Below are 22,633 nucleotides of genomic sequence, written 5' to 3' on the forward strand. Positions count from 1 at the left end.
CGCGCCTTACAATCGCGGCTAATTGAAAATTAATATGGCGCGCGATCACTGCGATCCGCGATTTATTTTAAAGTTATAACTTAAAAATGTTTTCAGGAAAGCCGCGTATTTCTCATTTCGTACGTTCCGCATTTCCATTTTGCGCACACCAAAGATTAAATTTTCAATAAAAATAAAAAAAAAAAAAATGAAACAACGAACCTCATATGCACGTACGAAGAATAGAGATTTTTAGTCACGCGGATATTATGTTAATACGAAACTGGGGAGGAAACTCTCTTAACGAAATTTACGATACGCGATAAATGGTTGAGATTATGAAATTTAATGGTGTACCGCTATTTTCACGTACACACGCATACAACACACTTAACGAGAGGAGCGTAAACGAAATTTTCTACCAAGCTCCTCGAAGAATTGAGAGACCGAATGCATCACGGCTGCATAATTTACGAAGTGGCTTGTTTATGCGTATGCATAACGATAATTATTCCCGGCCCTAATATACAACCGTGTTAATTAACGTTTAACGGACGCGGGACGCGACGTGCACGTCGGGAAACTATCACGCGTGCAACGTAATCTAATGCGACAAAATTATTGCGATAAATTCTATCTCTGTTATCCCGCATTATGCTCATAAATTCCTGTAAACTCGCTGTTACGTTGAAGCAATGCAAACGTTACGAATCTCTGCAGCGTTCATTAAAGCGCAATTAGCTGGCACGAGTGCGGCCGCGAGCGAAATTAAATTATCTCGATCGCTTCGAGCTGCCGGAGTCGCGTTTTCTGTTTGGATTCTTATTTTCGCGTGCCATACGGAGCACCCGGTTATTATTTCGCGAGATACCGCCGTGCACTCGGCCGGCAACGACCGTTTTACATTTTCGCGCTTGCATGTAACTGAATATAGTATATCTAATTTTAACGCGGCATTCGCCAGTCCGGCTCTTTCACTATCGCACTCCGCGAGTCCGGAGTCTTCGCCTTGCCGACTACCTCGTTCTTGAACCTGACCCCGAGACTAATACGCGTGCAGCCTGTGCCAATAACTGTCGGAAAGACAGCGGGGAAATTTAACGTACGATCTTCCTCGTATATTGTAATCGCGTGAGATGAATTTGAGATGAGTCGCGAACTGTGACGCCGCTCGTGTTCTGATTAACAAGTCATTAAACACAAGAATTAATTTTTACTTGGTCCAAATAGCGCTTTCTTACATTTAGATCAATTTTTTACATTCCTTTTTCTCTTTTTCGTTGAACTTCTTTCTGACGACTAAACGTACTTTTTTTTTCTTTATCTACAGCAGAACTTATTAAGCTTAATTTCACGTTATTGGGAATTTTTAATCCCCCGATTGCGGTGAGGCCGTAAAGTTTAATCGCGAGCAACAGTACGTACGTTCATGTACAAGCGGTTCGCATGTGGTCGTGTCCTAAGCGCAGACAAGTGCGGATCTCGAGAAGCCAAAGCAATTCAGACACGCTTGAACTACAAACGGGTCACGTTACTTGGGAATCACGGTTCATCGCACATTCATCTCCTCGTTGCCTCCCCGATTTCTTCGGCAGCGTTGACTCCATGCGAAATGAACTCGGCACACGTCGATGAACAAATCTGAGAACGTCATTGCGATGTGGAAATACGTTTGCGCTTTGCACCAAAACGTCTCCGTCGTAATCATCTGCGTTCGATCAATTCAATGTCTGAGGTTCCTTAAAAAACGTCACCTACAAAATAATAAAAATCAATATATCGTTATTGTACAAAAATTCGGGTGGAACATAATTCCAGAAGGTTTTACTAACGTTGCTCTGGCATTCATCGAACGTAGACACATTTCCGGTCGTTCCTGTCGGTTGTAATAAATGCACACGATCCCGGTGTTCTCCGTCGCATTCGCTGGAAGAAAACGATAACGCCAACGCGTCTCGACTCTTCCGCTTCCTCCATTAATCATCTCGGTGCGGCCGGAACTTTTCGCGCGCTTGCTGTCGGCTTAAGTAGATATATCTAAAAGGTAGGCCGCGAAAGGAAAAAAAAAACAAAGTGGCACTCGCCAGTCTCGCAGCGAGAAGCGCATAATCTAAACGGTGGGCGAGTCCTCTCCTTGTATTTCTCTTCTTGCGGCGCCTTCTTCCTTCTCGCGCACATCTCGCGTCTAGACGAGCTTGCCCACACCAGGCTATCCAATGCAATTATGAAAATCCGTGTGCTTTGACCTCGTCCGTAAGTCACTGCATTCGATTTCGAAGACCCTGGCCAGCGAAAAAGCCGTAGATGTTGAGCAACGTAATCGCAAAGCACCACGCCTCATCAGTTCAGTTTATGCGCCGGTCCAATTGGTACCGACGCATTTGCACACCGACCGTTTATCACGATGAACGGCGATTCGTGCTGAATAACGTAACATAAGATAAATCGGTGTCAGGCTGCGGACTGCGGCTTAATCTCTCCAGGTCGAAAAGCGGTGATATCATATACGTTCCTTTCAGCATTTTGATAGACTCTCGCTTTATTATAATATTAATATTTTTATTTCATTTGGCGTGCAAGTAAGCTTGGTATTTCTGGTGCCTTTCACAACGTTCTCTTCCCCGCCTCGTGTCGTTAATTAAAATTTTCTTTTGTGGAAGGCATAGATAACAGTAGCGTAAAACTGCAGTGGAAAAGGTCACCGGAAAATATGCTTCTCGCTCTCTTAGTTATCAAGTCAAGAACGACTTTAAAATATTTCGTACTTATAAATGCCACGTGCGCACGATATTGCGTAAAATATTGACAGACACGGGGAACAGCGACTCTCACGATTTTTCATATCGCACCGGCTACATTTAGCTCGTTTGTTATTTCAATTCCATTCCATTCTCGTCCGCGCCGCGTCGTGCGGGATATTGAAAAACGTGTTGCAAATAATTGCAACTTACATTCCTCACGTTTTGCAATGTAACTCATGAGAAAACGTAAGGTAAAAACGAGACGAGAGAAGCCACGTGGAAGGCACTTTGAATTTAAGAAGTTACACGGTACTTCATAACTTTCAGCGAGTGTAGTCTCTTTTGATAAGGCGTCCCCTCCATTACGTTTCCCCTTTTACGACGACCTTTCGGAGCAAAAAGAAATCGCCCCTGTCACTTCCACTCTCGATCCTTGATCCAGGTCTTCGCCCTTGTCTTGGAAATATAAATAGCAACGAGTGTGTGAGCTAGGTCGATCTCTATGCTCCCTCTGCCGAGGTCGTGCACTGCATTTCTGAATATCCGCTACTATTTTCCACTCGGCCTCTTCGCCACCTTCTCCTGGATCTACTTTCGGCTTGTCAAACTCGGTGCTCCGTCCAGAGATCTCCACGATATACGGAACTTACACGCGCAGCATCGGTAGATCGTGTAATTGCGCTGCGTTATTCCATCGTATTTTATTCCTGCAAAAATATTATAACGTTAGCACATTATTATGAAAGAGATGCGAAATTATTGCGAGGCGAAACTGGCGATGTTAAATTATTTATCATTATTCTCTCCAGAGTAATTATTTACTTGCAAAATTATGCACACGTCGTTCGCATAATGAAAGAAGAATGAGTTATTATCTATATCGAGACACCGAAATAACGGGTCAGCCTCTCTGACATTTCTTCCCGGGAGATGAATCGAGACCTACGTCAGCGATTTTCCTACAAACTTTTTGACCCCCTTACGTTACAAAGACGTCTACGTGTGTTTCAGTTTAGCCGATATTCCCAAGATATTGAAACGCCGAAGCACATTTACATTTATATTACATGCGCGGCATTGCAATTATTACGCTTCGATTGAGCACCCGAGGGACCATAACTTTTTTACCTATAAATTTTTATATAATAATTTAAAAAAATAATTGACCTCGGCGAATACATATGTGCATAATCGCGACGATCTCTCTCTCTCTTTTTTTTTTTCTTTTTTTTTCCCTCCCCGGCTTTTTTTGAAGCGACACTTCACGTCGCACGTGTACTTACAACACGCGTCGTGACGCGGGCAGGACAACGAGAAACCATTTCTAAACATAGTCGGGACAAACCCAGCATTCCCGGCATCCGTCGTCGGCCAAAAAAAAAAAAAAAAAAAAGGGGAGAAAAGTCTAATGTGCAAATCAAGAAACGCAAGCGCTTTAAGGGACGCGCGAGGCGGGAAGCTGCGAACCGCGCAGTTTTGTCTATACTTAGCTTAAGCTGCTAATCCATAGGGACATCGAGTGTCAAATATTTCTTCCACGAGTTACAGGAAATTACGGGGACGGGGACCGATGGCAGTCCCTTTCGGTTACATCGGGTTACACCTAACAATAAAACGCGCTCGTGTCTTGATCTTTACGAGACGCGCGGCTCGAAGCGGAGAGAAAAGGAACGGCGTTGCTCGGCGTAGAAATATTATAGGTCACGATCGAATTATCCATACGGAGCGGAAACCTCGGTAGATAAATCTGGCCTTAGAATTTTTTTTTTCTCCCCCTTTTTGTTAATGCAATTTATTGCGACGCGTGTATGTCACTGCGGTCGATCGTGAGCGGTCCTCCCACACTTTTCACACGGTGATCGCCTATTTAGATACATCCCCCATTGTGCGTGTGACACAAACGACGTGTCAGAACGTCACGCTCTGGAGCAGGAAACCGCGGAATACGGTGGATACTCCTGTTCCACAGAGATGTGTGTGCACGTTCACACGAGTGTCGCGATGACGAGACATCGTTCTCGCGATTAAAGCCGTAGGGAGTTTCAGCGAGCGCGGTCTTTGATATTTGCAAGGTGAATTGTTGACGGATTATCCGATGCTATTTTTCGTCCATCCAACGACGGGATGCCGTTCTGTACGCTTTAACGTCGCAATGTTCTTCCGTCCCATTTATCGAAGCTCGTAGTTGAATTCTTCTTCCTTTTTTTTTTTGCGTGCATTTTTATGCAAGATTCGGCTTCCGAGTTTGTTTCTGCTCATTTGTGTTTTATTTTTTTCGTTATTTCTAATTTTATTTCCAGACAATTAAACTGCAAGATGTTTTAATGATAGCTGCGTAGTTTAATTAACAGTAGTTTAGTCTCGTTAACTGACTAAATGATTTTCGTGACTATACTCATCGATGTATCAACACTGTTCATTCTGAGCGATCGAGCTCATTAAAATAGCAAACCGGCAGCCAATGCGGTAATCCGGTAATATGTCATAGAGCACGGTGATTCCAATTAGAAGCTCTATTCCGATAATAAACTGAAAGAGCGGCTTATCCGCTTCGCTTCACGTAAAAACAATTTTAACGAGTACAAGGTGCAGTTATAAATAAAACAAAATACATTCTACCTAAAGACGAGATTTAAGTTAAATATTAATTCGCCGTTAAATTAGCAATTATTTGCAGAGTTACGGCTTGCAAATCTATATTAAAAAAAAAAAAAAGGATCCTATTGACAAGACATCTTATACTTTCGACTTCAATCAGATGCGACCGAACGTTCTCCAAGAAGATTCTTCTTATGCAAATCTTCGGGCTCGGTCACGGCGACACTTCGAATACTGACACTGCAGTCAAAACCTGCGGGGGTCAGAGAGAATTAAGTAATACGCCCAGCTGTGAGCATTAAGAAACGGCTTCTCTTGCATTAACTTTGGGGCTTCCGATCAATTTGACATGCCGAGCATGCTCCGCTCTGGCAATGTGACTTCCACGTCGTCAGATAAGCCGCGATATAATGGAAGCATAATTTTCGTTCTTCTTTTTTCTATAAATCATTTTTTTCGTTCAACGTCAATCAACTTAGTCGATCGCAGATTTGACTGCCCAGCGGTGGAAGCGCGCGTGGAGCTTCAGTGGAATGTAATCGATTGATTAATTAACGAACTTAGTTCGTTTTGACAATTCGGCTGTGGCGGCGTGACTCGCGCTTCGCACATTTGCGGCTTCAAGTGTAATTTCGCCAAAACGCGATCTACATTTCGCCAAGTGGCTAATAATAGCGTCGACGTTTACTGGAAAGTATGCAACACGTATATACTTATTGCGAGATAAAATTGGAGGCCGCGGAATTCGTTGCGTCGGCTAACGCCTTCTGTCCGTTTCTTTCCCCTTTTTGCCTTCTTTTTCGTTAATTTCCTTCGGCTCCTCTCTATCCTCGGCATTGATTGATACCCACGACGTTGCCAGGCAACGTCTCGAACCAGACTTGTCTGTGTACACGCCGGTATAGAATTACGCGAGAGCTAGTCCGAGCTCCCTTGGCAACGAGTTACGTTCCATTGTGCTGCATCATCAATCCTTTAATTCCACGCGAGATGCCGGGTGGAATTTTTTTTCGACACTTCCGCCTGCGGAAGAAGATCTAAGAGAAGCCTTTCACACTTCAATTGAATCGTGAAATATCGTGCGATAAGATCAAGCTGCAGAAATTGCGAAGAATTATTCTTGCGTGAAGATAATTATTGCTATCGATATTTCAATTTGAAAAACACGCCTGTAATGCTCTTCTTGTTTAAATACATTAAAATTAATTATTTAAAAAAGTAAATCTATTTTTTTTTACCTTTAAAAGTCTTCCTGTTGTCCATTACGTTCCGAAATTTATTCGAGAAGGATATCGGGAATCCATCAAGGAAATTTTTTTACACGATGTCAAAAGTAGAGTATCTCTGCGTTAAAGTTGGCAATGGAGGGTGGGTACAGGATGTACGACGATCGATTACCAGCTGGTAAGGAACCACGTGACGGGGTGCGGTGTTGGTGACGTCACAAAACGACCGCCCCAAGCAACCCTCATGACAAACGGCGACTGCTGATTCATTCATCCTAATTATTCAATTAAACAGTGAAATGCACTTTCTCTTTTCTTATTTCGAGTTAATTGTACCCAATGCAATTCGCAATTAGCCTCACAGTAATATACTCTTACGGTAATTTTAAAGAATTTCAGCAAAACGTTTACCAGCATCTTTTAAATACATTAACAATAAATTAATAATCAGACGAGTTAATTTTATTTTTGTAATGCAAGTGGAATTAATTTTTCTCTTCAAGCCGTCTTAAATATGATATTAATTAACAAAGTCGTAGCGTAAATAATTCATTTAATTTTATATATGACACGAATCTCTAATTATAATTGTAAATCATCGCGAATGTTACGCATTAATAGAGATGCATTACTTTCTGTATCCATGTACATCAATTTATGTAAGATATGGTATACTCACGTTGATAAACATCATAGAGAATTATGCCGCGGTTTAATGCGATGGCTAATTTACTTTTCCCATCAATCAATGTATAATCGGTCTTGACAGCTTCTAACATCTCAACCTTAACCTTGCCTTAGTGGGTGGCTGAACTACCCTTGCTCTATGAAGCCAAACCTCTGCAATCTTATATACGTATGCTTATACACAGTTATAATCTATTACGTGCCTCATTCATTTTTAAATGCCTTAAGTTCGTGCGACGTTTAGAAAAGCTCCAGGCTTTTACGATATTCGAGCCGTCTTCTATATAACAAAAATAAAGAAAAGAATGATAAAAAAAAAAGAATCATAAAGCTGTTTCGCTATTGTAATCCTCGGATTACATACTTTACCCGATATGGCCATTTGCAAGATATAGATATCCGCTTAGAGCGATTTCCGAGAGTTGACTTTTTCAATTTTACCGCAACCACGCATATGCAGCGATGATTTAAAATGAGAACGACCCACTCTCCATTCAAAGTATCAGGTCCAGGCTACGGAAAAATCTGGCCAAGTTCACGAGAGAGTAGGCTTGAACCGCCTGTCACTACATTCGATCTGAAAGAAGAGCAGCGAGTTATTACATATGCAGATTTTATTCTACAAGTTTCTTCGATATCTGTACCTGTGTGTTACCTCAGAGGGCTACATTTAGCGCACGAATACGACGTTCATCGTGTTATCATTTGGCGGATATTACAGCGAAATGAGCGAGAACAGTTCGATTCGACACGGACTATTTGCGCAATGCAGATGAAAGTAAGATACGAAAATGTAGGTTTAGAAATGGCGTAACAAAATTGTTCTGATTGGCCAGTCTATCTTGACTTCCGCAAATTACCAACTCCGCTAGTCAAAATAATTCTGTTTCAGTTCCGGTCCATTTTTTTAATTTGCTCTTATTCGGTAGAGTGCAGTGACTGCACTGCAGTCGGTGTATCATACGTTCGTCAGCGTTTGTTTAGTGTGTGTCGTACCGTTGTGCTAAGCGGCCGATTTTACTTTCGATTGCAGGTTTTCTATCATGGGACAAGGACAGTTGTCACGTAGATCTAGAGAAGGAATTATTGGCCTTAGTAGCGCAAGCCCCCGAAGGCGAGGAAGCCAGAAATGGTAATTACTTCCGCAAATACGTTAACTTGATTTGTTTTACGGTATATTATTAAACTGATCGTTGTCGATGCAATTCGCGTGAATGGCGATACAATTTTCAGGCGAGCGGCTGATTCAATACGCCACCGAGAACCTCGTAACGGAAGTTCTCATTCACCCGCAGACGAATACGTTGCTGCAGTGTATTCGCAATCTCCTTGCGAGCTTCACGAAGCATCGGCACATCATACACGCTGGATACACGTACGGTGGCAATGGTTCCTGGATACTGCAGGTATTAAACTCTCGAATAAAAACTCAACGAGTACGATAGCTCGTTAATTTAGGTTATGTAATATTACGCGGGATAATCGTTTTGAGACGAGAAATTTTATTCAGGATGGAACCTTTAGTCTCGCAGACTTTTTGGATGCATTCAGTGAACATGAAGTGCAAAGAGTCCTTCGTGCCTACGAGAATAGCGTTACCGTAGATATACATTGCGCGGGTGTTGGCGATTGGACGACAAGTCGATTATCGAAGGAGGCTTGCTGCAGGTACTATCTTTCCTGTAGATCTTTCTGCACGAATAATTTTTATTTGTCGATCGCAGAACAATAGCTGTTGCCTGGATATATCATATCCTTTTTTTTTTTTTTTTTTTTTTTTCCTCGTTTTAATGTACACCCGTCTATCATATCCTTCGTATTTGCAGGTTTTGCAGAGTTAGAGTAAATGCCGACGATGTTCTCACAGCTGGCGTACCGGCTATTACGAGTTTTACGAATTACATCGGACAGTACTTAGTACCGCAAACATTGGACCAGCTAATGGAATCGTCCGATGTCGTTGGAAATATTAGATTTAGCCACCCGACCTTATACGTCTTCCCTGGTGGGCAAGGTGATGCCGCACTTTTCGGTATAAACGGCTTCAACATGCTCGTCGATGGCGGTTTCGGCAGGAAAGCGTGCTTCTGGGATTTCACTAGGCATCTGGATCGCCTGGATGCTGTTCTAGTCACTAGGATAAATAATAGTAACATCGGGGGCATGTTTAGCGTTCTTCGCAAAAAGAAAGAAATGCACGTCTACCCACAAATCGGCCATTTCTTCTGTAACTTAGTCGTAAGTACTAAAGTACTTATATTTTTTTAACTAAAGCTATTCTCTCGATAATAACTTTAATTTTTTTTTTAACGTTAGGAAAGCATGTCTACATTTTATTATATTTTCTCATAAATAAAAATATGCGATATAGGAAAGAAGACAATCAAATTCACCTGATGGCGATAAGGACATCGATCCCCTCGTTTTCAATCTTACTGACATTGGTCAAGAGATGGTAACGAATCTTCGACACATCAATCTCCGCGCTCATCCTTGCTATAGAGATCCTGAGCCAATCAACCTCTACCACAAAGTGGGTCATGGCACGCTGGACATGTACGTGCTTAATCCGAGCAAGGACAGTCGCGAAGTGCGTGAGTTCCTATCTAAGTGGCACGCTTCGGATTCGAAGCTGTTTGCAGGTTCTCACAAGAAGGATTCGAACAATCTTACATTTCCGATTCAGAATCTCGTGTCGATATGCGCGCTTTTGGTTTGGCAGCCAGCCAATCCCGAGGATAATATCACGCGAATTCTTTTCCCCGGCAGCACGCCGCAGCATAAGATTTTTGCAGGTTTTGAACGATTAAAGCATCTCGATTTCTTAAAGCATCCGGTGTGTTCGGCGAAGACACTGTCACCGTCAGTATCTTTGGCGACACTTAGAGATAAACCGATCAAGAAGTTCCATCTTATCGAAAAGGAGCCTAAGAAAATTTTGGAAAAGAAAGAGAAGAGAGAACCGTCGGAATCAAAATCCGTTAAGGCCGTGGACGAAACCGCACCCAAGAGTACTCCTCAATCGACGCCAATTATATCTACGAGCAAAAAAGAAGTGAAAACAAAAAAAATCACGGAAAATAAAAAACTCGAGACCGAGGTTAAAGAGAGTAAGAAGATTGAGAAAGAATTGAAAGAAGTAAAGAAAGAACCGAAGAAAGATCCAAGTAAGGCAGAAAAATCCGAAAAACGAGAAGACGACGTGAAAAAGACTGATTTAATCAAACCGGAGTTGGAAAAAACTAAAGAATCGAAAATCAAGCCCGAACCGAAAAAGAAAGAACCGAGAGAGGGTAAGCCTGCAGTAAAGGTTGAAATGAAAAAGAGCGAGGTAACTCCAAAGCCGAAGTTAAGTGAGAAGAAAGTTAGACCTCCCGGTGCGGAGAAAAAAGATTCCGTGAAGTCCTCTCCAACTACTCCGAAAAAGACTTTGAACGGCGCTGCGACAAAGACGGAAATGTCAAAAGTTGTGCCGAAAGCAAAATCGGCTGCCAAGGTGGTTCCAAGTCTTCCAGCCAAGAGCGCCAAGGAAGCGAACAATAGGAAAGTTGTGGAACAAAAGAAATCTGAGGTCGAAAAGCCCGCCGCGAAAGATACCGCGGCAGCCGTCGCTAAAGTGTCCGCGAAACCTAAACCTATAGACAGAAAACCGATCAGCCGTCGCACAAAACCGATCAGCCCCAGTAAAGTTCGTATGCCAGGCAGTCCGGCGAAATCTACTCGCAGTACTCCGACTGCTTCCGTAAAGTCAGATAAAGACGGCGTTATTCGTAAAGTGAAGGGTGACAAAGGCACTACCGATTCATCCACAGTTTCTACTCCATCTGGCATAGAACCGGAAGCCGTAAAACCGATTGATAAGAGTTTAGTCGAACAATCTGAAGATATATCATTAGATTCTATAGAGAGTAAAGTGTTGGCAGATCTCAAAGAAGAACGAGAAGTGGTGGAGGAAATTGAAGCTGTTTTACAAAAAGCGGAGAGGATTGAAGAGACTCGAAAAGATGATCGTTTCGAGGGTGATGACGAAATCACGGCTGAAGCCACTGATAAGAAGGAGGAGGAAGTCACAGAGGAAGATGTGACGGCTGAAATCGAGGACGCACCTAAGAAGGAAGGATCTCGAAAAGAGAGTCAAGAGTTGACTGAGGAGGATGAGTATCTTATCGTAGAAAAGGAAGAGGTTTACACCGAAGATTCTGCTCAGAGCGGCGAAGGTGAACAAAAGCATGTTCTCGATGAAGCTCAATCGGAAAAAGCAAAGGCGTTAAAAGATGCGGAAGTAATGAAAGAAAAAGGCGAGAAGGAAGAACCTGAGAAAGGAAAAAGTGATAGTCCGGAAAAGAAGGTAGAAAAAGTCGCGGATAAAGAGAAGGAAATCGTTGAATTATCTTCGGAACATAAGGAACAATTACAGAAAGAAGTGAAAGATATAATTGCTTCCGCAACCGAGATTGTACAAAAAGCCGAAGAAAAGGACGATTCTGGTAAAAAAGACAGCGAGGATGTTACAAAAGAAGGATCTAGCTTGAGTCCAGATAAATTAGATTCATCGGAAAAAAAGACGACAGATACAGACTTGAAGCCAGATGTCGATCAAAAAGAAAATATTCTTGAAAAAATGGAAGAATCTCAGGAGCGAATATCGACAATAGAGTCAGGTGCGACTACAACCGCTCCGACTTTACCCGAAGACGAGCGAATACCGTTGGATGAAATAAAAGAAGACATTGATGAGAAACACGTTATTGAGGAGGTAAAGGAAAAAGACGTTCCTGTAAAAGTAATTAAAGAAGTCGTTCCCGAAGCTGCTCCCGTGGCTGCCAAGCCGGAAGTCAAGGTATTTGATGTTCGTCAGACAATGCATAATCTGCAAAGAGATATCGTTAAAACGCCTGACGAAGTTGCCGATCTTCCTGTTCACGAAGAAGTCGATCCTAAACTGTATAGAATGGAAGATTTTGAGAAAGGGAAAGAAGAAAAGCCGTCGCCGACTACACAGGAGAGCAAAGAACCGCTAACTCCGTCTGCAAAGGAACAAAAAGGCGTTTTCAGTTTCTTTGGTAAAGTGGCGGATAAGTTCGAGAAAGGTATTGATAAATTAACAAAGAAAACGAAGAAGGATGCTGAGAAAGATTCAGATGAAAAATCTTCGAAATCAAGTTCTCCGAAAGAACCGAAAGTACAAGAAAAAACACTTTTGGAAGAGGTCGATATGGAAAAGATGTTTCCTAAAGTGGGCAAACCCGTCGATAAACCTGAGACTTTCGAAGAAGCAAAGCCTACGATTGCTGATGTAAAAGTAGCCACTATTAAGGAAACTGCGGCATTTATACAGGAGGAAATATTAGACGCACAAAAGCAAAGTGTATCGCATCTCGAAGAAAAGCCTCCAACTGATAAATTAGACGAGATTAAAAAAGCAGAAGATACAATCGATAAATCATTCGTTGCGAAGGATATATCGCCAGCCACTGTTTCATCAGTAAAACAAATTAAAGACAAGGAAATTGAAAAGGAGATTGAGCTTCTTAAGGAAGAGGACATCGGAGAAGACGTAGAAGAAGTAAAAGCACTGTTAGAAGAGGCTTCGAAAAAATTCAAAACTGTGAAAGATAGTTTAAGAGATTCATTGGAATCTTTAGAAGATAAAATTAAAGAAGAGATAGTTGAAATACATGAAGCACCGTCTGCTCTGAAAGATGCGGTAAAAGATACGTTAGAAGGAGTCGTCGAGAAATTAGAAGAGATAAAACCACACATTCAAAGTCATTTGCCAGATGTAAAAGAACCGGAAAAAGTCAAGTTTGATATACCGAAAGACGAAGAATTTGAAAACGAATACGAAGAGGAAATAGAGGGACCATACAGAGACATGAAAGAAGCTGTCAGAGACGTCGGAGAAGTCCTTGCTGGTACCGCTGGCATCGTATTGGAAGAAAAACCTAAGGACGTCACAGAAATCGTGAAAAAAGTTGCCGAGGTTCTCAGAGATGACGATTTTCTTTCCGATAAAACGTTATTCGATGAGACTCATAAGAAAGAAGAGATTTCACTAATTTCAACAGACAGAAAACCTTCGAAAGAAAATATATCTCCAATTTTGACGGAGAGAAAGCCTTCTGTTTCAAGTGAAAAAATATCTCCGGAAAAAGTCGTTAAATTAGAGGAAAAAGAATCTGTTTACGAAGAGAAACCTATCGAAAAGCCCGTCGAACTTCTGTCGCTATATGAGAAACCTGGCGCTGTGGAAGTAAAGGAAGAGCTTTGCATAAAAGTGGTAAAAGAAAAAGATGATATTACGTCGCCTGTGAAAGATGTAACGAAAGATAAGAGAGATGCGCAACAAATTTGTGCGGAGATGTTAAAGGACGATCAGCATATTTGCGAGCAGCATAAAAAACCAACGGACGACGATCCATCTCGCGTAGATGTGATGCAAGCTGGTATCGAGGACGTATGCGTAAAGAAAACGGCGAAGCGGCCGTCTTTCGAAGAGAGATTTGAGGATGAAATAGAGGAACCTGTAATCGGCTTCGAGCAAAAGATTTCACCGGCAAAAGCGGAGATAGTGATGGTAACTCCCGGTTCTACGCCGACTTCGCCGAAATTCGTCGCAGATAAGATATACGACGAGGGATTAGAAGAAGCCGGGCTTCAGGAACTCCCAAAGATACCGGAGGATATTAAACAAATTCTCAATAGAGAAGCGCCCGTTGAAGAAGTGATCGAAGAATTAATTATTACGAAAAAGAAAAAAATCACCGTCGAGGTGATCGAATATATTACCGTCGTAAAACGTATTCCGAAAGAGCGCGTGATTTACATTATCGAAGAGATTATTATAAAGAAGGGACTCCTCAAGGAAAGCGTTGTGGACGAACTTGAAATTTTAAAGTTAAAAGAATCAATCGCATCTGAAAAAAGAACGGAGATCGAGGAATACATCGTTAACGAATATGTCGCCAAAGGGAAACGAATTACCGTAGATGTCCTCGAGGAAATTTCGATTCAGAAAGTCGTGCCTAAGAAGATTGTTATCGAAATTATCGAAGAGATTATTGTTAAGAAAAAAATTGCCAAACATACGATATTGGACGTTTCTGAAAAAGTATTATCTGAAATAGTGGAAGAAGAATTGCCAGAAGAATCACCAGAACAATCCGCAGAGGAACAAATAACACCAAAAATGGATATAACTGCCAAACGAGAATCTGTTACCGGTGCTGCAAAGGAAGAAGATTTATTAATATCTAAAAAGACACTCGAAGATAAGAAAGAAAAATTAGTTGAGGCGTCAGGCGTAGAAACTCCGCAAGTGGAAGAACCGATTACTCCGGCAAAACGAGCGGAAATTGAGGAATATATTGTTAATGAATATGTTACCAAAGGAGACAACATTAATATTAAAAAGCTTGAAGAAATTTGTGGTAAAAAGAAAATACCTAAGAAAATTATTATTGAGATTATCGAAGAGATTATTATTAAAAAGAAAATACCGAGGCATGCAATACTTAGTGTAACCGAAGAAGAATTATTGCATATTAAAGAGGAAGTGATTCCAGAATCGCAAATAATAACTGAAAAAAGAAAATCAGTTACCGAAATTTCCAGCTTTGCAGAGAAAAAATCTCCATTCGAATTAAAAGACGAACAGAAAGAGGATGTGCTTGAGCGAGAAACGAGTACTGAAGAAGAATTATCGGCAATGTCTGAAGCGGAGGACGTCGAAGAAGAGGAGGAAGTGGATGGATTTATCAGTATTCCTAGGAGAATCTCCGACGCAGTTGACGTAAGGAAAAGTACAGAAACTTTGCCCACAGTTGCAAAGGAGCACGAGAAAGATGCAATCGACGACTTCGAGGCCGTCGAACAAGAATATAAAGTGCGCGATGTTCCAGTTACGTCTCCCGAAAAAGCAGTTGAAATGAAAGAGAAAGACGACGAAGAAGTTATGGAGGATACTACAAGTGAAGTGATCGAGGCGGATGAAAAATTCGTGCAAGAAACTAAAGGAAAAATAGGAAAAGAAGAGCCTCAAATTACGAAAGATATTAAGTCAGCTGATAAAAAAAAAGAGCCTGAACAACGAGAAACGTCCGAATTATCAGAAATTGTTGATACCACCGAGAAATATTTAGACGAGGCTAAAGAAAAGACAGACGACATTCTGTCGAAAGAAACTGCGAAATCGATACCGTCAGTTTCTGATAAAGCAGAGAAATATTCGATTGAAGAATCAAATAAAGAAATATCTAAAGATATTTCTAATAAACGACCGTCGATTGAAGTAGAAATTATTTCTAAATCAATTTCACAAAGCTCAAAGATAATTGACGAGAAATTAGAAATAAAAAAAGAGATTGAGCCCATTACTAAAGAAAAAGTTGAAGAATCGCAATTTGAAATAAAAGATGATAAATCCAAACTAATAAGTTCAATTTCAGGTGAAATATTAACGGATACGGCGCAAATATTACCTTCTAAAGCTGACGATGGCACTGTCACAAGAATGCTGGTTACGTCGTGTAGCGAAGATGGCAGAGAGGAAACTGAAATTTGTCCAACTGGCAGTATAACTTTTACAAAGACCGTTGCTCCTGACGATGCTCTCAAGGATGCATCCGCTAAGTCTACACCGGATAAAGATTCGCATTCGAGCGTGAGTACTCCCGAGAAGGATAGCATTTCCGCAAAATCTACGCCAGAAGGTAAGGATAAGATTACTCCGGATGATACTTTGAAAAAATTACCCGGCCCTCATGATTCGCAGGATCTTGAAGACAGTTTGGAAAAATCGCGTAAGCTAGAGGCGCCAGAGAAATTGCAAGATGTCGCAATCTTGAAATCTCCCGTGGAGAAGGAAGATTTGAAGGTATCAGATAAAATTGACGAAAAAGATGTACCACAGTCGTCTAAAGAAGAAACGAAATCTCCCGCTAAAGAAAAATCTCCATCGCCGCTTGAAGTAAAAGATGAAAAACCAGAATTGTTTCTTGACACGACGACGCAGAAATTTTTACCAGAAACAGCTGAAAAACAAAAACCAGTCGAGGAGTTGCTTCCAGAATCTAAAAGAGAAGGAATTAATATCCCGAAGACACCCGAATCTCTGCATTCAGAAGATATTTCGTCGGCTGAAACAATTTTTTCGAAGTCTCCCACAGATAAATTTGAAATGCATTTCGCGAAAGCACCGATTACCGAAGATGCTGCCGCCGTAGAAGCCAGTAAAAAATCACCTGAATCTATAACAACTAAATCAACTGTAGATCAAGAATCGCCAGTATATTTAGACAAAGCAATGGAATCAGAGGATAAAAATTTAGAAGAGAAAAAATCAGTAGATAAATCTCATTCTACAACTATTAGTGAGAAAGCTGAAGAGGATATTAAATTTCTCGATAAATCGTCTAGCGTTCTAAAAGATGAAGTCGATAAGGAAACCGATAAGACGAGATCGCTTAGTATCGCTGAAAAAGAAACGATAAGTGAAAAGTTGCCTATTTTCGAGAGTGAAAAGGGACCAATTGACGAAGCCAGATCTCCAAGCGCGAGCAGTGATAAATCCGACGAAAAGAAGGAGGCCGAACGTTCGAAGTCACCGAGCATAGTCGCGGACAAGCCGGACCTTCAAGATGTGACGGAGCGTTATTTAGAAAAACCAAAATCCCCTATTTTTGATAGGCCAGACTCGCCTAAAGATATTGATAAGACTGAAGAATCACATGATAAAGATAGATCTCCCAGTGTAGCTAGTGATAAATCAGATAGCAAAAAAGTAAGTGACCATTCTAGATCACCGAGCTTTTCTGTAGAAAAAATAAATTTCAAGGATGTGGACTTGCAAATCGAAAAAACCCGATCGCCTAGTGTTACAAGCGTTAAAGACGATAAATCAGAACAGCCTCTAATAACGCAATCAGTTGATGACAAAACTGAAATATCAAAAGATGCGTTGAAATCGAAAATCGATGAAGACAAATCGGATCTAAAAGATATAACGCAATCTCCGTTAGATAAATCGCGATCGCCGAGCGTGGCGAGCGGCATTAGCGAACCTAAAGAACCGGATCGTTCGAAGTCACCGAGTATTACAGACGAAAAACCAGATTTAAAAACTATTACCGAGCAATCGCTCGACAAATCAAGATCGCCAAGCGTTATAAGTGGCACGGGAGAGCATATAGATGTATCTTTCGATAAATCCAGATCGTCCAGCGTTGCGAGCGTGACGGGCGTTCAGAAAGAATCGGCGGATCGTTCTAAATCACCCAGCATTTCAGGTGAGAGAGCGGATATGAAAGACGTATCAGAAACACCGATAGAAAAATCGAGATCTCCTAGTGTGATTAGCGTTACGAGCGAAAAAGATCCAGTCGACCGTTCTAAGTCTCCGAGTATCGTAAAGGAAGAAATGGATTCAAACGAGTTTGATTCCCTCCTAAAAGTCTTTGAAACTGTATTCGAAGTAATCTCAGCAGTCGAAGAAGAATCGAGCTTGAAGGATGTCGCCGCAGAGAAATCAAGATCTTCTAGCATTACGGGGGAACGAAAAGAGTCGCTTGATCGTTCAAAATCTCCGAGTATTGTTGGAGAAAAGCCAGATTTGAAAGACCTTACGGAGCAGTTTGGCGAAACATTAAAATCATTAGTAGCAATAAGTGCTACGAGTGATCTGAAAGAACTTGAAGACCGATCGAAATCGCCGAGCAGTGATCTAACGGACGTTACTGAACAATCGTTAGATAAATCTAAGTCACCTAGTATCGCGAGCATTACGTCCGATCAAAAGGAACCAATGGAGAAAGCGAAATCACCGACAGTTCCGGATAAGAAAGAAGAAGCCGACAAAAGCAAGTCACCGAGCGTAGCGAGCGAAGAGGCAAAATCTGCTGTTAGCTCTAAACCATCGAGTGTCGCGGGGGATGCAGCTGATTTAAAAGACGTGCTAGAATTGTCGGCGGACAAATCTAGATCGCCTAGTGTGATAAGCGCGACGAGCGATCAAAAAGAATCGATTGAGAAGCCGATATTTCCTTTAATTCCTCACAAAACAGAAGACTCGCGTGACAAGATTGACGAAAAAAAATCTGCCGATAGCTCGAGAGCGACTAGCGTTACGGAGGAAAAACCAGATCTCAAAGATGTACTGGAAGCACCTGCCGATAAATCCAGATCGTCGAGTGTCGCAAGCGAAAGAATGGAATTGCCTAGAAAATCAACTTCGCCTATTTCTGACAAATTAGATCCACCTGTTGATTTAAGTAAATCTCCCGGCGTGGCTGGCGATCAATCAATGGAGAAAATAGATGTCGATCGATTAAAAACGTCTGGTATAATCGGCGAAATAGAATTTATTGACAAGACGAGATCATTAAGCATTATTAGTGACAAAACGGAGCCGCCGTCTGATATTTCAAGATCGCCGAGTTTAGCTGAAGACAGGCACGATCAAAAGGAGAAATCTAGATCATCAAGCGCTGCTAGTGATAAGCTCGAAGATCTCAACAAAGTTTCGCAGAAACCGGAACCGAAAGGAGAGTCGACAATTTCATCGAGCTTAGAAGTCGGAAAAACCGAATCTGCTAAATCGTCGCGAGCCAGTTCACCGGCGGATAAATCACCGAAGGATATTTCCGGTTTGCATTTTGATTCGGAAAAATCACTTGAGACAGAAGAATCTAAAAAAGACAGCAAGAGCCCTGAAACTTCTCCGGAGACAATTGAAAAGAAAATGCAAAAGATCCGCGAGAAACGATTCGCCGATTTTAAGCCAGACATTGAACAGCCGAGCAAGACGGAAAAATCGGACGATGAGGACGAAAATGTTATCGAAGTGACGACCGAAAAAAAGGCGGAAATCGAGAAATACATTTTAGATGAGTATATTGCAAAAAAGAAAAAGATTAGTTTAATAGTAATCGAGAGATTAATTATGATGTATTCGGTGCCTCAGTTTGTAGTGATGGAGATAATAGAAGACATAATCAGCCGGCAAAATGTGCCAAGGAGCACCGTCTTCGATTTCGTGGACGATGAAGCCTCGTCTGAACCTCAATACGGAAAAGAATCGGAATCAAAGCCGAAAGGAGACTTGCAGGAACCCGGAAGAAAGAGCATGGATTTTTCTGAGGAGAAAGAGAGGCCTTTAGATTTCGGGAAAGTCGACGTTATTCGAGATACGCAAGATCACAAAAAACCAAGTGACACGAGGGGTGAAAGTCCGGATGGCAGAGATTCGAAATCAGCGCTCTCCGCCACTCCAAGTTTGAGTCCCGAGCCTATTCCCTCCGACAAATCTACTCAAAACAGTCGCTCGGAACCGCATATAGACGAGGAGATTCTGATATCGGAAGAAAAGCGAATGGAGATCGAGAAACTTTTAGACGAGGAGTACATAAAGAAAGGAAAAAAGATCACGGAGGTAATACTCGAGGAAATAATTATCCGGACTTCTTTACCTCGGTACATTATTCTCGAAATCGTGGAGGAGATTATACTGAAGCGGAAGCTCCCAAGAGAATCTGTGATCGACATGGAAATTTATCAAGAGGAAGAGCAGGAGGAGGACTACGATAAGGCGATGTATCGCTTCGAGGAAACGGCGGATTACGAGCTGCCGCACGACGCCAGAAAATCTTCGGTCGAGTATGGAATGGAGACGTACTCGGAATCCGGTGAGCAACAGCTAGAAAAATCCGATTATCCGGCGGATTATGAAAGTCAGTTCCACAAAGCTTTTGTCGGCGGTATGACGGAAATGCGGACGACTCATATAACCACGCTCTCTGGAAAGTCGACTCCGGAATCTGCGCCCGACGCGGCTCCTGGGATGGAGTCCACGAGTAAAGCGACCGGAAAATTACCGGAATCTACGCTGACTACGACTCACATAACGAGAACGGATGCGACGGATATAAAAGACGTGCCATCGACGCAAACTGTCACAATTTTGCGAGAAAGTAAGATCACAGAAACTATTGATAAACCTGAAGAGACAGCGGGTGTTTCAGAAGTCAAGCAAGTGAGCACTCAACCAGAGGAGTTTGAAACGACCGTCAAAATTATCAAGCGAGAAATTGTAGAACACGACGAGCCAGAAGAGGTCACCAACGTCCTTAAACGCGAAATTATTGAGGAAGAGGAGCCTGAAATTATGACGAAGGTAATTAAACGCGAGATCGTCGTTCCTGAAGAGGAGACGACCGACACGAAGGAAGTCTTCATCGAATGCGTAAAGACGATTACGGCGAGACCGATGCAAACGATTGTGACGGAAAAACTACCGGAAACCGAATTTGCGCAGACTGATCCTTCGAAAATCTATACAGATTCTACCTCGGGCACGTCTCACAAGGAAGTGAGTGACGAAAAGGCGCCTGACGCAGCATCTAGTGCCGACTTAAAACGAGTTGTGACCCTGGTGTCGACAATCTCTGGTCCGGATGCCGAAGTTTTGAACAGGAACATCTTTCTTGTCTCGGATGTCAAGGATAGCACGGACGAAGCCACCGAAGAGTTGGTGGAAAAATTAACAAAGACCACGAAAGCTATGGAAAAAATGATCAAAGAAACTATTACAAACGTGACTTCAGGCACTTCGACACCCGATGTGAAAACTTGCGACTCCGGGAAATCAACACCCGATCTCAAACAGCAAGATAAATTTGAGGCGAAGGAGCACTTGGATACGGAGAAGTTCGAGCACCCGGTGTCTCCTTTAATACGAGAACTTATATCTGACGACAAAAGTTATTCGGGAAAATCTTCGCCGGATATATCGCTGCCCAAAGACATCGTTTTCAGCGGCAAATCTACGCCGGATATTCCGATGTCGCCGCTGATTAGAGAAGGTGCCGCGGTACAGCCTCACATGTCAGGTAGATCAACGCCGGACAGAAGATCCGATGGTCGCTCGTCGGGCACTCCGGAGGGCTTCAGATCAGGCGAGATGATTCGAACTATCGTGACGACGACGAAGACCGTGTCCGACGAAGGTGAGATAGTAACGACAACCAGAGAGGTCACAGAGACGACGAACGAGAAAGGCGAGACGGTAGTTTTGGCCGAGAAAACCGACGTGACGGTGGACGAACGTTTGCCGAGCAAGGACGCCGCGGAGAGCGCGATCAGCAGCATCATTGGCAGCATCAAGTCCTCGGAGTTGCAGCGCGGCGACAGTCCAGCATCCGACGACGCAACGAGTGAGAAGGAACGCGGGCCAAGTCAGCCGGGGGAGCACAGCAAGATTTCGACGCATCCGTGGGGCAGCGGTGAAGAGCGACATACTTATTCCGATGACGAGCCATCCGGCTCACCTTTTTCCTCGATACATCATTACGAGTCGACCTCCGGCACGCAAGAGGAGCAGAAACAGATCGAGTTCTCGGCAGCCGCAATGAGTAGCAGCTTTTACGGCGAGCTACCGGCGGTACCGCACGAGATCTCTGCCATGAAAACCTTCCACGGCGAGACCGGTATGCAGAAAAGCAGCGATCCCGCCCACAGCCGATTTACAGTCGAGAAGGAACCAGTCGGCGATTACGGCGAGAAGCCGGACGCGAAGCGGTACGTCGACGAGGCGGATCTCGACTTCGATAAAGCTATGATGGAGCGTAAAGACGTAAAAGAAGCTGCGGGAGCTTTCAACAGCGGGATATCGCCCATATATACGAACGGTAGACTTCGGCACGAAGCGGCCGATGAAAAAGATCATCCGTCGTCCTCGTTCACGGACGATTCTAAGGACGATTCGAAGGGCGATTCGAAGAAAGATCCTTTAGAAGGATGGGGAACTCCTCTCGGTCTGCCGTCACCTAAACCGCCCAGAAAATTTAATTTGAAGAACTCTGCTCAATCTCCTTCATGCTCAAATGAAACAACGTCTGATACTCTGAATTTTGATGTTATAAAAGATTGGGGAGAACCTCTCAGGCTGCCCTCGCCGGCGCCAGCACCAGTAGCGAACGAAGTATCGAACAAAGGAGCACCTAGCACGCCGAAAAAGGAGCGGAAGCAAGCGAAGAAGGTCCAGTCGGAGAATATAAAAAATAAGAAACGTTCAGAAAGTCCCGGTAAAAACGACAAAAAGGTAAAAGATTCGAAGAATAAGATTCAGCCGGTTTATATGGATCTGGCGTACGTGCCTCATCACGGAAATTCGTACTACACTTCTCTGGAGTTTTTCAAAAAAGTGAGGGCGAGATACTATGTTTTCAGTGGCACGGAACCCAGCCGAGAAGTCTACGACGCTCTGCTAGAAGCGAAAAAGACTTGGGAAGACAAAGATCTCGGTAAGTTTATTTAAACGTTAAGAACTTATATATTATATATTTTTTAAATGTTAAAAATCTATATGCTTTTACAGGTTTACATCTATTTGTGATAAATCATTAAGAT

The 22,633-nt window shown here is 42.6% G+C and overlaps 1 protein-coding gene and 1 long non-coding RNA gene across 4 annotated transcripts in view; one reads left to right on the plus strand and one right to left on the minus strand.

Moving 5' to 3' along the window:
• LOC139106397 (microtubule-associated protein futsch) overlaps positions 1–22,633 on the plus strand; it is a 45,324-nt gene that overhangs the window by 17,057 nt on the left and 5,634 nt on the right. Inside the window, exons 3-7 of the mRNA XM_070663144.1 lie at positions 8,265–8,363; positions 8,465–8,637; positions 8,742–8,899; positions 9,058–9,469; positions 9,603–22,527. Coding sequence (XP_070519245.1) covers positions 8,265–8,363; positions 8,465–8,637; positions 8,742–8,899; positions 9,058–9,469; positions 9,603–22,527 — 13,767 coding nt within the window. The remainder of the gene's footprint in view (positions 1–8,264; positions 8,364–8,464; positions 8,638–8,741; positions 8,900–9,057; positions 9,470–9,602; positions 22,528–22,633) is intronic.
• On the minus strand, positions 279–8,256 carry LOC139106774 (uncharacterized). Of its 3 annotated transcripts, none has more exons than XR_011546418.1 (4): positions 7,876–8,256; positions 6,557–7,808; positions 1,812–3,427; positions 280–1,733 (listed from the first exon to the last, which is right to left on the minus strand). It is a non-coding gene; the product is annotated as an uncharacterized lncRNA (long non-coding RNA). The 3 variants fall into 3 exon arrangements; XR_011546417.1 differs by having other exon boundaries at positions 6,557–7,511; positions 7,596–8,256; XR_011546416.1 differs by having other exon boundaries at positions 279–1,733; positions 6,557–8,256.

The sequence above is a fragment of the Cardiocondyla obscurior genome, linkage group LG01 (assembly GCF_019399895.1).
Source record: "Cardiocondyla obscurior isolate alpha-2009 linkage group LG01, Cobs3.1, whole genome shotgun sequence".
Classification (NCBI taxonomy): Eukaryota; Metazoa; Arthropoda; class Insecta; order Hymenoptera; family Formicidae; genus Cardiocondyla; species Cardiocondyla obscurior.